At 36.8% G+C, this 16,568-nt stretch overlaps 1 protein-coding gene across 1 annotated transcript in view; it reads left to right on the forward strand.

Annotated features, from left to right (window-relative positions):
• The window catches only part of LOC140932162 (uncharacterized), a 62,982-nt gene that overhangs the window by 11,775 nt on the left and 34,639 nt on the right, over positions 1–16,568 (forward strand). Inside the window, exons 8-9 of the mRNA XM_073381806.1 lie at positions 2,781–2,919; positions 5,212–5,256. Of these exons, the coding sequence (XP_073237907.1) occupies positions 2,781–2,919; positions 5,212–5,256 (184 nt within the window). The remainder of the gene's footprint in view (positions 1–2,780; positions 2,920–5,211; positions 5,257–16,568) is intronic.

The following is a 16,568-nucleotide window of genomic DNA, read 5'->3' on the forward strand; positions in this document are numbered from 1 at the left end:
TAATGTTAAAAATAAATTGTATGCATTTGGAGACGAAGTTAGGTACAAACACTATAGAAATAAAATTTGTACACTGATACGCGTAGGGAAAATGAAATACTATAATACGTTTTTCGAAAATAATATGGCCAACATGAAAAAAAAAACCTGGCAAGGAAAGGAATCAATAAACTTTTACATCGACGGGAAAAAAAGAAACAGACAAACCAACTTAAAAGTCACATCTGCACTAGAGGATTTTAATAATCGCAACAAAACTGTTAAGGATGGTTTGCAGAGTATTCATTTATCTTAAAAAAGCCTTCGACACTGTCGATCACGACATTTTGCTTGATAAGCTCAATCACTATGGCTTTCGTGGAATAATTAATGATTGGTAGTATGTCTGGCGAAACGAAGGGACTAAGTCGTTTTATGGCACCTACGCCAGAGGCAATCTTTTGGATAGTTTGTCGATATGACTATGCCACGCCATGTTATCATTAAAAAAATAATAGTAATAACAAATAAATCAATCCAAAGTAAATTGGTAGTGGATACGTGTTTTATGGAAGCATTATCTATCGCAAGATTACGGCATTCAGACAATGTAGCAGAACGATTAACAGTTTGGCAAATTGCTAAATATAGATAGAAGTAGAAGAGGGCCTAGGATAGTTCGCTGAGGAACCCCTCAGCCCAAAGAACAGACTTTGGAAAGCAAACCATTAACAACACATTTCTAGGTAAGGTTGTTTAAACAGGATTTAAACCAATCGTAAGAAGTCTCCTATATTCCGTACAGACTTAGTCTCGTTAAAACAACATCGCGATCAACGGTATCAAACGCTTCCTTCGGGTCCAGGAAAACCATTGCATTTACATTACTGCGATATATATTGAAAGCCCAGCTATTAGTCGGTTCTAAGAGAGCAGTGAGAGTCGAGTGCAAGGAGCAAAAACCTGATTGTTGGTTAGTGATGATCTCTTCATTAATAATAGTAAAAAAGCTATACAATTGATCATACACTATTCTCTCGAACAATTCAGCTATTTACTGAGATTACAGAGATTGACCGATAATTATTCACAATAGTTCGTCCACCTTGTTTAAATAATGGAGTCATTACAGCGTATTTCCAGTCATCTGGAAATAAACCAGATCTTAGAGACGTATTGAAAACTGACAAAGAGGGATCGAGATAAGATCCACACATTCTCGAATTAGTTTTGCACAAATAAATTACTATATAGACTTGTTGCTTTGGTTTTAGATAGATTATTTAAGAAAGAAAAAAACATAACTACAACTAATTGGAATGAAAAAGAACTTGTTGCTGCCAACATTGTAATCAACATATTTGAATCACTGGTAAAAAGGGGTACCCCATTGGCAAGTTTGGTTTTAATTGTTGAAAAGTGATCATTAAGCACCAATTAAATGGAGGTGGGGGACCCCAGATAGGTGAGGTAACATGCGGCGGGTCTCCCCACCTATTATGTACACGTGATCAAATTAAATTGAAATATTATATGGATAGGTGGGTTACCCCACCTAAGCGGGTTATCTCACCTACCTAGGGTCCCGTGCCTCCATGGAAACAGGCCCTAAATGCATTGGAGAACTCGTGAGAACTGGTGACTGAGTTCTCGTTTAGTCTGACGGGACGGGAGTTTGTTAGTCATTTGCCAGGTTTTACATGAGTCGCCATTAGACTGAAGAAACGCATTGGTACAGTAATAGGATACTTAGGTACTAGATTTAACATCTCCATCAATCTTATTACGTAGCCTTTTGTACAAATCCCTGTCTTGAGGATCGTGAGACTTAACAGAGACTTAACAGGTTTCCGTTTAGCAATATAACGATCGCGCATACCCTTTCGCAGATCTGATATAATCCAAGGTACTTTTTTTGCCTGGCCTGATACGTATTGATTTGATTGGAGCATGACTGTTCACAATAGTAAAAAATTTAGCTTCCCATTCAGCACACAAAACTTCACAGACACAGGACCAATCCTGTCGAGAAATATCGCGGCGAAAGGTTTCTCGAGTAAAATTACCAAAGGTTTGGTAAGTTTTATTGGAATGCCCTTGGAAAGGAAAGTCCGGGGATAGTTTACGACACACGAGGCTTTGATCACTAATGCGAGTATTTAAAACTTCTGAACAGACTGCCCTGTTGATTCAGCTTGAGAGTATTACTTTACTGATTTTATTACTTCTGAACAGACTGCCCTGTTGATTCAGCTGGAGAGTATTACTTTACTGATTTTATTACTTCAATTAACGACGATGATGATTCAGTAATACGATCGGTTCTGTTATAAGTTCTTGTAGCCTATAGATATCAGACATTTCTCATAGTAAGCGTTGGAGTGGTACTGGGTAGAGGCCAAATGCTATTCAAGTCACCCATTAGATAGTATTCAAAACTGGAAGAATCTACTTTTTCGATGAGAGTCTCATAGTGCGAGAAAAGTTCGACCGAAGAGCAGGAAGGCCTATACAACCACGAGAAGTGGGTTAGAGCATGCTTTTGAATTTATTAACAGAAGTTCTCAAGATTATGAAAAAACGACAACTTTTTTGATACAGGAGATTTAGAACCAGGAGATCAGTTAAAACTCTCTTTTTAAAGCACTTCATTCTACCGATGCTTTACTTCAACTTAAACCGCCCCAGTTCCAACTGCTCCCATACCGCAGAAATATTCATTTCATTTCCAGCTTATTCGTATTGAGTCAAAGCCGGAAATCTCAATTACTAATGTGTCAATCTGCCTCTTTTATAACTAGATTTTTGACGGGAATCAAGACAGGGACACCGTTGTGAAAAACGTAATATTCCCGCCGATTACAGCACGATTTCTCCGGATTCTACCCTTAGAATCGCATAACGAATCTGCCATAAGAATGGAAGTTTATGGCTGTGCAGGTATTGCTAACTATACAGGCTACGGCAATACCAGTGCTAAGTACAAAAAATTCAAAAAGTAACGTAGCCTTAGCTCTCTAGGTTTCAAGCAACTTTCATAAGCATTGACAGCAAATATCATGGTTCATGGTCTTTTTCTTTTTTTCTTTTTTCGATCTGTTCGTCACTATCCCAATCATATATAACATTCTCCTCCACATCATCACAAATGTTCTCTTCGTCACATTCACTCACTCAGATGCATACATGATAAATAGGTTCGACCCCAGCCACCTACCTTGCGCAAGGCCAAAATCTACTCCGAAGGGAGGGGTTCTGGTTGACGATAAAATTCTGATCACGACAAAAGAGGAAGGACAAATCTATTTCTTCGCATTGCCAACCGAGTCAGCTGTCGCCAAGTTTTTTAACCCATGCAAGGTCTCGTGTTCGATTGTGTTAAATGACAGTAAAGTGCCGCATCGAAGTCAAGAAGAACTAAAAGGGTTCTATCTCCTTTGGCGATATGTTCATCATGTTGTCGTTATGGACTTTAAAAAGTGCCGTTTCAGTGGTATGACCTCGATGATAGGATGACTGGTTTTCCGGTAGAAGCGCCGAAGCAGTGTATTAGTCAAAGAATTGTTGAACCACTTCCCTCTCTGCACTCTTCCCGTTGAATGGAAGGTTTCGCACAGGACTAGAGGCCCTTTATATCAGTTCTACGCCCAGTTACTGAAGAAAAAAGATAATAACGAGAGCGAAATTCCATCGCAAGAATCCGTCTCTTCTGAGAAGAATGGTTTTTTAGTTTGGTTGTCGAAGGCGTCGAGACATCAGCGCACTCCTGAGGAGCCATAGGGAGAGCTTACCAAGCTGAGAAAAAGCGTTTGATGAAGCACTTACCTTTCCATGTCGTCTCATCTGAAGCTCTCAAGATTCCTCTTTGTTGTACGGTGTTCATCTGGATCTGGATTTGTTATAAAGGACGTGGTGTCATTGATGTCGCATGTGAGGGTCTGGATTTTCTTACAAAAGAACTCCTCGCACGCGTTAGCCAGGCGGCAAAGATCTTCTCTCCTTATCCTTGCACAAGGAGTACACGATAACAAAAAGTTTCACCGCGTCTCCTGCACAATGCTCGGTCAAACAACTTGTCCCTATTGAGACCGTTTTTTTTATTCCTGCGACAAGGGGGAGGGGTTTTATAGGTCCCCACTATAACTTCAAAACCACTTACGCTACGGTCACAAAAATTACACAGTCATAGCTTTAACGGTTTTCAAGTTATTCGACTTTTTTACGATGGGGGGGGGGGGGGGGGCTCAAAACGCCTCCCTTCCCCCGTTCTGGTTAAGGTTAAGTTGCATCTTCCTGGTAAAGGGTATTCAGACTTTAATCAACTGAGAATGAGCATAAAGTAGAAGTGAGGTAGGTACGCCGTCGATACCACGTCTGTTATGCTACTGATACGCTTTTATATATATTCAACCAGCTGGGAATTCTCAAAGACATTTTGAGTGACATTGATACCCAGCTTCAACGTTCTTATCTGTCAAAAAAACGTACTCGAATTCCAAGCCTCACATACCTTACAAAATCCCCTTTATCATCCTATTAGTAATGGTTTGACGGATAATTTTAATGGAGTCAGGGGAACGGTCAAAAATGCTAGCAGAGAGGTACTTATACATTGATCCGCAAATATTTGACTGTTTAAAGTCACCTTTGGGGTCTACAGACTATAATTTAGCCGTTTCAGCTGTCAGAAAAATTTGAACGACCTGAAGTTTGCGAACAACTAGAAGACACAATCCACCTCTCCCAAAGTAAATTACACTACAAGCTGCGTAAATAAAACTACTAATACACCTCATAAACTGCAAGGTGAAAGACAGAAAATGTCAGCCAGGAAAACACCAACCGACCAAAAAAGCTGCTGATGCGGTGGAGTGGTCCTTCTGAGTTTAGTTCAGTAATGGGTCTAGCGAACTGAAAGGTTGTCGCCCTAAAATATTCAAGAAACATTTCGAGCAAGAGAGGGCCATCGTTGCAATAGCATTAGCATCACCTGCCCTTTACATTGACTGGCGTATAAGTTGAGGAGGAAAGAGTCCAGAGTCTTCCCAACTCTTTTCCCCGTTCCAGTAAAGTCAGTTAAGACATAGGTTCGACTGTATAACATATGTGTTTATTGATCGTTTTAAACATCACTGTTCAGAGTTTTTTTTAGTTTAGACAATACATGACAAAACCAATAACCTAATAATTTTGTTTTTGTTTTGTTTTGTTTGTTCTTGTTCTTTTTACAAGCATCAAATCCAAGGTTTTGTTCCAGTACTCCTAATAACACTACAGGTACGAGAAGATTTTTGAAGAACATTTTTAAATGATTAAAAGTATTTTTTTTCTGGGTGAAAAGGGCTTTAAATGTTAAACAGTTATTTATCATTGGGATGACAGGCTGCATTATCCATTACTGCAGATCTTCTTACTCAAAGATATTTGAATTATTATTATTATTTTTTTTTCTGTTTCGTTTCTGATTTTGCTTTTGTTTTTGCTTTTTTTTTTGTTTTGTTTTGTTTTGTTTTTCTCTCTCTTCTCGCTTGTGATCATTAAAACACGAGTGTGTATGTAGCGGGGATTAAAAAATCCGTGGAAGGGGTAAAAATAAACATTTAAAGTCACATTTTTGGCGTCAAAACAATAGTTTACCAACTCCATATGAAAGGTAAAGGTCACGGTCACATGATTAAATTATTATGCGGTGACCCTCTTCTCGAAACTTCCTGGTCCCCCTGGTTCACAATTGAAAATGAAAGTCCACTTTCAATAGTTTACCAAACACCTCCACTTTAAACATTTTACCAAAAAAAGTAATTCACAGTCTCCTAGTACCTAATTTGGTCCTCGTAGTTTTGCTAAGAACAATTTCATGGTTTCGATAATCTTTATTTGAGAAATAAGCTAGGTACTGTCAGAACCTTACCAGTCAGCTGTCACTAAAGTAATCACGTGCAAGGACGCAGTTTGTGTCTTTTTCATTCATCCCCGACATACGAGTGGATTCTCGCCACCTGATAGACCAGACCAGTTTGAAGTTTGTTGTTTTTCTGAGTTTTCTTTTCTACTAAAAAAAAAATAAAAGAAAATAAAAAAACGACGTCATGGAAAAGCACAAGCACAAACAAAAGGCTGAGTATGGTTGCAAAATTTAAGAGGTGGATATATTTGTGTTCAACTTCAAGGAATTACGTTTATTCATCTTCAAAGAACAAACGATACTCATCCAACTTCAAGAAAGATTTATTGATTCAAGAATGTTATATTGATTCAAAAAAATTATATTCATTCAACAAACTTTTGTTCAAGAAAGCAAGACCACATTATTCGTTCAAGAAAATTACATTCATTCAACAAATTTTTGTTTTTTCAAGAAATTTACATTCACTCAACAAAACCAATAAAAAATATATATATTCTTTCAAGATCTCGAGTTCCCAGTCCCTCTCGTTTATTTTTCCAACAAATCAAGTTCCCGGACATCGTCGACAAAAACATGCATTCAACGAACTTGGCCGTCCCTACCCCAGCTGATTTGAAATTCCTACACATCATTCAATTTTCTCGACGATACCAAGTTCTTGTACGCTTCTCCATAGAGTCCAGCGCGAGACAAGAAGAAGATCTGCAATATCTTTCCACTTTAGTAAAACTTAAGGCTCTAAGATGTAACAAAGTATTTTCGTTTATCTCTTATATAGTTCTCCCCGCTAATTCTTTCAGTTGGGCCTTATAGGTCTGAAAGGTGAGTGTAGTTTGGAGAATGCCTGAGTTTTATTTCTTGAAATTTTCTGCACCAACTAAGAAACATAACTCTCAAATTCTTAGCAGCTCCAATCAACTCATCTTTGTGGTCACTAACAAATTGCAAGATGTTCTCGACAAATTTTCCTACAGATTCCAATCGGTTTATCACTGACTCCACGAAAGGTCGTAAAATTTTATTTTGCTCCTCCTCAAAAACGTTTAACAGGCTTAGAATATCCTCAAAAAAATTCAAGATCAACTGTTCACTGGCTATTCCCTGTCCTCCCTTCTGGCATGAATGGCCGCGGTGAATGAGGTGTAAGGTTTTCAAATCAGCTGGGGTAGGGACGGGCAAGTTTGTTGAATGTGTTTGTCGACGATGTCCGGGAACTTGATTTTTGAATAAAGATAAGCGCCAGGGTCAGGAAACTCGAGTTCCTGAACGAATAATGTGGTTTTGTTGAATGAATATCAATTTCTTGAATCAACATGAAATTCTTGAATGAATAACTCTTTCTTGAACTTGAATGAAAATAGATCTTTGAAGTTGAACCAAAATGCAGTTGTTGATCATGAACATAAACATTTTTTATGTTGAACACAAATATGTCCATTTCTTGAATTGTGCAATATAAACGGCCAACCATAGCTGAGGGGGAAAGCGTGTAATAATGTGTTGTATATCTAAACATGCCAAAAGCAAACCTGCACTAGGCCTTATTTACTTTTATAAAGGTTAATTGACTTGAAGTTACATACATTTTATTTCAGAAGACCCAGAAGGAATAATAGATGAAGGTTTATGCTTTATTAGTTAATGGATTGTCTCTTCTTGACCAACTCTAAAATGTCATTTTCCGTCATTTTCTTGTTTTTCTCGTCATCTATTTTTAAAATTTGGTCCGGTATTTCATTCCTGTTTATATGTCATCCATTTTCTGCCATTTGAATTTAAAATTTAAGAAATTAAAATGTATGACTCTAATGTCTGTCATTTTCATTTCTGTCATTTACTAAGTAAATTCTGACTGATTAAAGTCTGTCATTATTTGCATAAATTTAAAAAAAGTCAAAAAACTCATAAAACTAAATGAAAGAGTATTATATGACCTCGACCCCTTCTGGATCTCGGGGAAAAAAAAAAAAAAAAAAAAAAAAAAAAGGAATAAGACGGCAAATAGTATTTTAGAGTTAATTCAGAACAGCCAATTCTTTTACATCACAAGGGAAATACCCTATTGCCAACACCTGTCATTTTTTGACTTTGTTGAATATTTAACGATTTACGGAATGGTCTAGAAAATGGGGGGGGGGGGGGATATATTTTAACCAATCAGATTGTTACAAAAAAGTTTTCACGCTATGTGAACAATTATGTGAAGATCATCAGTCTGTGAACAGTTCTGTAAAACGTAAAAATAGATCACGGGATCGGAAGAAAATGACGGAAATAGTATTTTAGAGTTGGTCCAGAATAGAGAATCCCTTAACTACTTGTTTCGTTCAGTTTTGTTATTAGTATTATTATATTTTTTTTTTTCGATTGTGAAACCTTTTTTCGTTTGTGTCGATCTGCGGACTGTACCCCGGCGTAACCATTCGAACTGTTCAGTAATCGAAATTGATCGAAGTAAAACCCAATTGAACTAAATCGAACGATTGGGTTCGATTAAGTTTGGTAATCGAACCAAAAAAATTGCGTAAGTGTCCGATTAAGTTCGTTTTTTCGAACTCAATCGAACCAATCGAACTTTTATTGGAACGGTCCTTGTGCCGTAGAAAGAACGAAAGCAGCAAAGAAACTAAATCCCCAGAAAATCAGCAAAGAACCAACCAACCAGCTGAGATCACTTTTTTTAGCTTAAAGTCCAAGTTAATCTTTTGTAGTGCCCTTTTTGATTGTGTATTTCTCAAAAATACCCATACCTCCCCCCCCCCCCCCCTTCTTTTCCCTTAAACCACTTAGCACCCAGAAGTTTTTTCTCTTCTGGAGTGCCCATGTGGAATTAAACAATGTGCCTTAAATGAATTCGTCAGTTGAATCTTGTATAATTATGTGTTCCTTGTAGATATGGATATTTTATTATCGTCAATCCTTACCATGTCCTTTTCTTTCTTCAGACACTGATGACTGTTATCCAAACCCGTGTCTAAACAACGGAACATGTACAGACCGAGTGAATGACTACAACTGCACTTGCGTGCCTGGCTTTGTAGGAAAGAATTGCTCAAATAGTAAGCCTTTTAAATCAAGTCTTTAAAAGTATTGACATTTTGGGATTAAAACTGAAAAGTAAATAGTTATCGTTCTTCAAGTAACTCGGCGCACGACCTCGCTCGGTTCTTTGGGAAAAGTCGTTTTGTATAACTTACAGAATCATATGAAGTTTTGTTACCTCTTTTGAAACTTAATAGGACCACCCCTCTATACACACAAAAGGCAACTCAATACATAATTATGCCTTGCCCATTACTTATTTGGACAAGAGAAGTTTCAAAGGAATTTCGCTTCTGGAGCGTCCATGTGGAATTAAACAATGTGCCTTAAATGAATTCGACATTTGAATCTTGTATAATTATGTGTTCCTTGTAGATATGGATATTTTATTGTCGTCAATCCTTACCATGTCCTTTTCTTTCTTCAGACACTGATGACTGTTATCCAAACCCGTGTCTAAACAACGGAACATGTACAGACGGAGTGAATGACTACAACTGCACTTGCGTGCCTGGCTTTGTAGGAAAGAATTGCTCAAATAGTAAGTCTTTAAAAATCAAGTCTTTAAAAGGATTAAGTTTTTTTGGATTAACACTGAACAGTGAATGGTAATCGTATTCCAAGTAAATCGACGTTGATTATTTTTGGAACAGCCGTTTTAAGATATGCATTTTTTCTTACCTCTTTTAAAACTTAATAGGACCATCCCTCTTTTAACAGAAAATGCTAACTCAATGCATAATTATAGCTTGGCGATTACTAATTTCGGCAAGATTAGTTTCAACACAATTTCTCTTCTGGAGTACCCTTGTGGAATTAAATTGAATGCCTTTCATTTCGTGTAGATATGGACATTTTATTATTGTCATTTCTTACCATGTCCTTTTTTCTCTTCAGACACTGATGACTGTTATCCAAACCCGTGTCTCAACAACGGAACATGTACAGACGGAGTGAATAATGACTACAACTGCACTTGCGTGCCTGGCTTTGTAGGAAAGAATTGCTCAAATAGTAAGTCTTTAAAAATCAAGTCTTTAAAAGAATTAAGTTTTTTCGGATTACCACTGAACAGTGAATGGTAATCGTATTCCAACTTCAGCGCCGCACGATCTCGCTCGCTCCTTTTAAAAAAGTCATTTTGCATAAATTAGAGATCCAAGTTTCCTTACCTCTTTTAAAACTTAATAAGAAGATCCCTCTACACAAGGAAAAAAGCAAATTAATTCAAAGTTATGCCATGGTCATTTTTTATTTGGGCCAGACTAGTTTCAAAAAAATTTCCCTTGTGGAGTGCCCATGTGCAATAAAGCTGAATGCCTTGATGCGTCAAGTGAATCTTCAGTGTATAATTATGTGTTCCTTGTAGATATGATATGGATATTTTATTATTGTCATTTCTTACCATGTCCTTTTTTCTCCTCAGACACTGGTGACTGTTATCCAAACCCGTGTCTAAACAACGGAACATGTACAGAACGAGTGAATGACTACAACTGCACTTGCGTGCCTGGCTTTGTAGGAAAGAATTGCTCAAATAGTAAGTCTTTAAAAATCAAGTCTTTATAAGGATATAGATTTTCGGATTAACACTGAACAGTGAATGGTAATCGCATTCATGGTAAAGGGGCGCACGTCCTCGCTCGGTATTTTTGGAAAGGCCGTTCGTTTTAAGAAATGCATTTTTTCTTACCTCTTTTGAAACTTAATAGGAACATCCCTCCATACGCAATAGAAGGCAAATAAATACATGATTATGTCTTGGTCATTACTAATTGAGGCAAGACTATTTTCAAAAAAATGTCCCTACTAAAGTGCCTTGTGGAATGAAACTGAATGCGTTTAATTGATACAACAAGTGAATCTTGTATAATTATGCGTTCCGTGTAGATATGGATATTCTACTGTCCTTAATCCTCACAATGTCCTTTTGTTTCTTTAGACATTGATGACTGTTATCCAAACCCGTGTCTAAACAACGGAACATGTACAGACCGAGTGAATGACTACAACTGCACTTGCGTGCCTGGCTTTGTAGGAAAGAATTGCTCAAATAGTAAGCCTTTTAAATCAAGTCTTTAAAAGCATTGACATTTTGGGATTAAAACTGAAAAGTAAATAGTTATCGTTCTGCAAGTAACTCGGCGCACGACCTCGCTCGGTTCTTTGGGAAAAGTCGTTTTGTATAACTTACAGAATCATATGAAGTTTTGTTACCTCTTTTGAAACTTAATAGGACCATCCCTCTATACACACAAAAGGCAAGTCAATACATAATTATGCCTTGGCCATTACTTATTTGGACAAGAGAAGTTTCAAAGGAATTTCGCATCTGGAGCGTCCATGTGGAATTAAACAATGTGCCTTAAATGAATTCGACATTTGAATCTTGTATAATTATGTGTTCCTTGTAGATATGGATATTTTGTTGTCGTCAATCCTTACCATGTCCTTTTCTTTCTTCAGACACTGATGACTGTTATCCAAACCTGTGTCTAAACAACGGAACATGTACAGACGGAGTAAATGACTACGACTGCACTTGCGTGCCTGGCTTTGTAGGAAAGAATTGCTCAAATAGTAAGTCTTTAAAAATCAAGTCTTTAAAAGAATTGGGATTTTCGGAATAACACTGAACAGTGAATGGTAATCGTATTCCAAGTAAATCGACGTTGATTATTTTTGGAACAGCCGTTTTAAGATATGCATTTTTTCTTACCTCTTTTAAAACTTAATAGGACCATCCCTCTTTTAACAGAAAATGCTAACTCAATGCATAATTATACCTTGGCGATTACTAATTTCGGCAAGATTACTTTCAACACAATTTCTCTTCTAAAGTACCCTTGTGGAATTAAATTGAATGCCTTTCATTTCGTGTAGATATGGATATTTTATTATTGTCATTTCTTACCATGTCCTTTTTTCTCTTCAGACACTGATGACTGTTATCCAAACCCGTGTCTAAACAACGGAACATGTACAGACAGAGTGAATGACTACAACTGCACTTGCGTGCCTGGCTTTGTAGGAAAGAATTGTTCAAATAGTAAGTCTTTAAAAATCAAGTCTTTATAAGGATATAGATTTTCGGATTAACACTGAACAGTGAATGGTAATCGTATTCATGGTAAAGGGGCGCACGTCCTCGCTCGGTATTTTTGGAAAGGCCGTTCGTTTTAAGAAATGCATTTTTTCTTACCTCTTTTGAAACTTAATAGGAACATCCCTCCATATGCAAAAGAAGGCAAATAAATACATGATTATGTCTTGGTCATTACTAATTGAGGCAAGACTATTTTCAAAAAAATTTCCCAACTAAAGTGCCTTGTGGAATGAAACTGAATGCGTTTAATTGATGCAACAAGTGAATCTTATATAATTATGCGTTCCGTGTAAATATGGATATTCTACTGTCCTTAATCCTCACAATGTCCTTTTGTTTCTTTAGACATTGATGACTGTTATCCAAACCCGTGTCTAAACAACGGAACATGTACAGACCGAGTGAATGACTACAACTGCACTTGCGTGCCTGGCTTTGTAGGAAAGAATTGCTCAAATAGTAAGCCTTTTAAATCAAGTCTTTAAACGCATTGACATTTTGGGATTAAAACTGTAAAGTAAATAGTTATCGTTCTTCAAGTAACTCGTCGCACAACCTCGCTTGGTTCTTTGGGAAAAGTCGTTTTGTATAACTTACAGAATCATATGAAGTTTTGTTACCTCTTTTGAAACTTAATAGGACCATCCCTCTATACACACAAAAGGGAAGTCAATACATAATTATGCCTTGGCCATTACTTATTTGGACAAGAGAAGTTTCAAAGGAATTTCGCTTCTGGAGCGTCCATGTGGAATTAAACAATGTGCCTTAAATGAATTCGACACTTGAATCTTGTATAATTATGTGTTCCTTGTAGATATGGATATTTTGTTGTCGTCAATCCTTACCATGTCCTTTTCTTTCTTCAGACACTGATGACTGTTATCCAAACCCGTGTCTAAACAACGGAACATGTACAGACGGAGTAAATGACTACAACTGCACTTGCGTGCCTGGCTTTGTAGGAAAGAATTGCTCAAATAGTAAGTCTTTAAAAATCAAGTCTTTAAAAGGATTGGGATTTTCGGAATAACACTGAACAGTGAATGGTAATCGTATTCCAAGTAAATCGACGTTGATTATTTTTGGAACAGCCGTTTTAAGATATGCATTTTTTCTTACCTCTTTTAAAACTTAATAGGACCATCCCTCTTTTAACAGAAAATGCTAACTCAATGCATAATTATAGCTTGGCGATTACTAATTTCGGCAAGATTAGTTTCAACACAATTTCTCTTCTGGAGTACCCTTGTGGAATTAAATTGAATGCCTTTCATTTCGTGTAGATATGGATATTTTGTTATTGTCATTTATTACCATGTCCTTTTTTCTCTTCAGACACTGATAACTGTTATCCAAACCCGTGTCTAAACAACGGAACATGTACAGACCGAGTGAATGACTACAACTGCACTTGCGTGCCTGGCTTTGTAGGAAAGAATTGCTCAAATAGTAAGCCTTTTAAATCAAGTCTTTAAAAGTATTGACATTTTGGGATTAAAACTGAAAAGTAAATAGTTATCGTTCTTCAATTAGGTCGGCGCACAACCTCGCTCGGTTCTTTGGGAAAAGTCGTTTTGTAAAACTTGCAGAATCATATGAAGTTTTGTTACCTCTTTTGAAACTTAATAGGACCATCCCTCTATACACACAAAAGGCAAGTCAATACATAATTATGCCTTGGCCATTACTTATTTGGACAAGAGAAGTTTCAAAGGAATTTCGCTTCTGGAGCGTCCATGTGGAATTAAACAATGTGCCTTAAATGAATTCGACATTTGAATCTTGTATAATTATGTGTTCCTTGTAGATATGGATATTTTGTTGTCGTCAATCCTTACCATGTCCTTTTCTTTCTTCAGACACTGATGACTGTTATCCAAACCCGTGTCTAAACAACGGAACATGTACAGACGGAGTAAATGACTACGACTGCACTTGCGTGCCTGGCTTTGTAGGAAAGAATTGCTCAAATAGTAAGTCTTTAAAAATCAAGTCTTTAAAAGGATTGGGATTTTCGGAATAACACTGAACAGTGAATGGTAATCGTATTCCAAGTAAATCGACGTTGATTATTTTTGGAACAGCCGTTTTAAGATATGCATTTTTTCTTACCTCTTTTAAAACTTAATAGGACCATCCCTCTTTTAACAGAAAATGCTAACTCAATGCATAATTATAGCTTGGCGATTACTAATTTCGGCAAGATTACTTTCAACACAATTTCTCTTCTGGAGTACCCTTGTGGAATTAAATTGAATGCCTTTCATTTCGTGTAGATATGGATATTTTATTATTGTCATTTCTTACCATGTCCTTTTTTCTCTTCAGACACTGATGACTGTTATCCAAACCCGTGTCTAAACAACGGAACATGTACAGACAGAGTGAATGACTACAACTGCACTTGCGTGCCTGGCTTTTTAGGAAAGAATTGCTCAAATAGTAAGTCTTTAAAAATCAAGTCTTTATAAGGATATAGATTTTCGGATTAACCCTGAACAGTGAATGGTAATCGTATTCATGGTAAAGGGGCGCACGTCCTCGCTCGGTATTTTTGGAAAGGCCGTTCGTTTTAAGAAATGCATTTTTTCTTACCTCTTTTGAAACTTAATAGGAACATCCCTCCATACGCAAAAGAAGGCAAATAACTACATGATTATGTCTTGGTCATTACTAATTGAGGCAAGACTATTTTCAAAAAAATTTCCCTACTAAAATGCCTTGTGGAATGAAACTGAATGCGTTTAATTGATGCAACAAGTGAATCTTATATAATTATGCGTTCCGTGTAAATATGGATATTCTACTGTCCTTAATCCTCACAATGTCCTTTTGTTTTTTTAGACATTGATGACTGTTATCCAAACCCGTGTCTAAACAACGGAACATGTACAGACCGAGTGAATGACTACTACTGCACTTGCATGCCTGGCTTTGTAGGAAAGAATTGCTCAAATAGTAAGTCTTTAAAAATCAAGTCTTTAAAAGGATTGGGATTTTCGGAATAACACTGAACAGTGAATGGTAATCGTATTCCAAGTAAATCGACGTTGATTATTTTTGAAACAGCCGTTTTAAGATATGCATTTTTTCTTACCTCTTTTAAAACTTAATAGGACCATCCCTCTTTTAACAGAAAATGCTAACTCAATGCATAATTATACCTTGGCGATTACTAATTTCGGCAAGATTACTTTCAACACAATTTCTCTTCTGGAGTACCCTTGTGGAATTAAATTGAATGCCTTTCATTTCGTGTAGATATGGATATTTTGTTATTGTCATTTATTACCATGTCCTTTTTTCTCTTCAGACACTGATGACTGTTATCCAAACCCGTGTCTAAACAACGGAACATGTACAGACAGAGTGAATGACTACAACTGCACTTGCGTGCCTGGCTTTGTAGGAAAGAATTGCTCAAATAGTAAGTCTTTAAAAATCAAGTCTTTATAAGGATATAGATTTTCGGATTAACACTAAACAGTGAATGGTAATCGTATTCATGGTAAAGGGGCGCCCGTCCTCGCTCGGTATTTTTGGAAAGGCCGTTCGTTTTAAGAAATGCATTTTTTCTTACCTCTTTTGAAACTTAATAGGAACATCCCTCCATACGCAAAAGAAGGCAACTAAATACATGATTATGTCTTGGTCATTACTAATTGAGGCAAGACTATTTTCAAAAAAATTTCCCTACTAAAGTGCCTTGTGGAATGAAACTGAATGCGTTTAATTGATGCAACAAGTGAATCTTATATAATTATGCGTTCCGTGTAAATATGGATATTCTACTGTCCTTAATCCTCACAAAGTCCTTTTATTTCTTTAGACATTGATGACTGTTATCCAAACCCGTGTCTAAACAACGGAACATGTACAGACCGAGTGAATGACTACAACTGCACTTGCGTGCCTGGCTTTGTAGGAAAGAATTGCTCAAATAGTAAGTCTTTAAAAATCAAGTCTTTAAAAGGATTGGGATTTTCGGAATAACACTGAACAGTGAATGGTAATCGTATTCCAAGTAAATCGACGTTGATTATTTTTGGAACAGCCGTTTTAAGATATGCATTTTTTCTTACCTCTTTTAAAACTTAATAGGACCATCCCTCTTTTAACAGAAAATGCTAACTCAATGCATAATTATACCTTGGCGATTACTAATTTCCGCAAGATTACTTTCAACACAATTTCTCTTCTGGAGTACCCTTGTGGAATTAAATTGAATGCCTTTCATTTCGTGTAGATATGGATATTTTGTTATTGTCATTTATTACCATGTCCTTTTTTCTCTTCAGACACTGATGACTGTTATCCAAACCCGTGTCTAAACAACGGAACATGTACAGACAGAGTGAATGACTACAACTGCACTTGCGTGCCTGGCTTTGTAGGAAAGAATTGCTCAAATAGTAAGTCTTTAAAAATCAAGTCTTTATAAGGATATAGATTTTCGGATTAACACTAAACAGTGAATGGTAATCGTATTCATGGTAAAGGGGCGCCCGTCCTCGCTCGGTATTTTTGGAA

The sequence above is a fragment of the Porites lutea genome, chromosome 3 (assembly GCF_958299795.1).
Source record: "Porites lutea chromosome 3, jaPorLute2.1, whole genome shotgun sequence".
NCBI classification, from domain to species: domain Eukaryota; kingdom Metazoa; phylum Cnidaria; class Anthozoa; order Scleractinia; family Poritidae; genus Porites; species Porites lutea.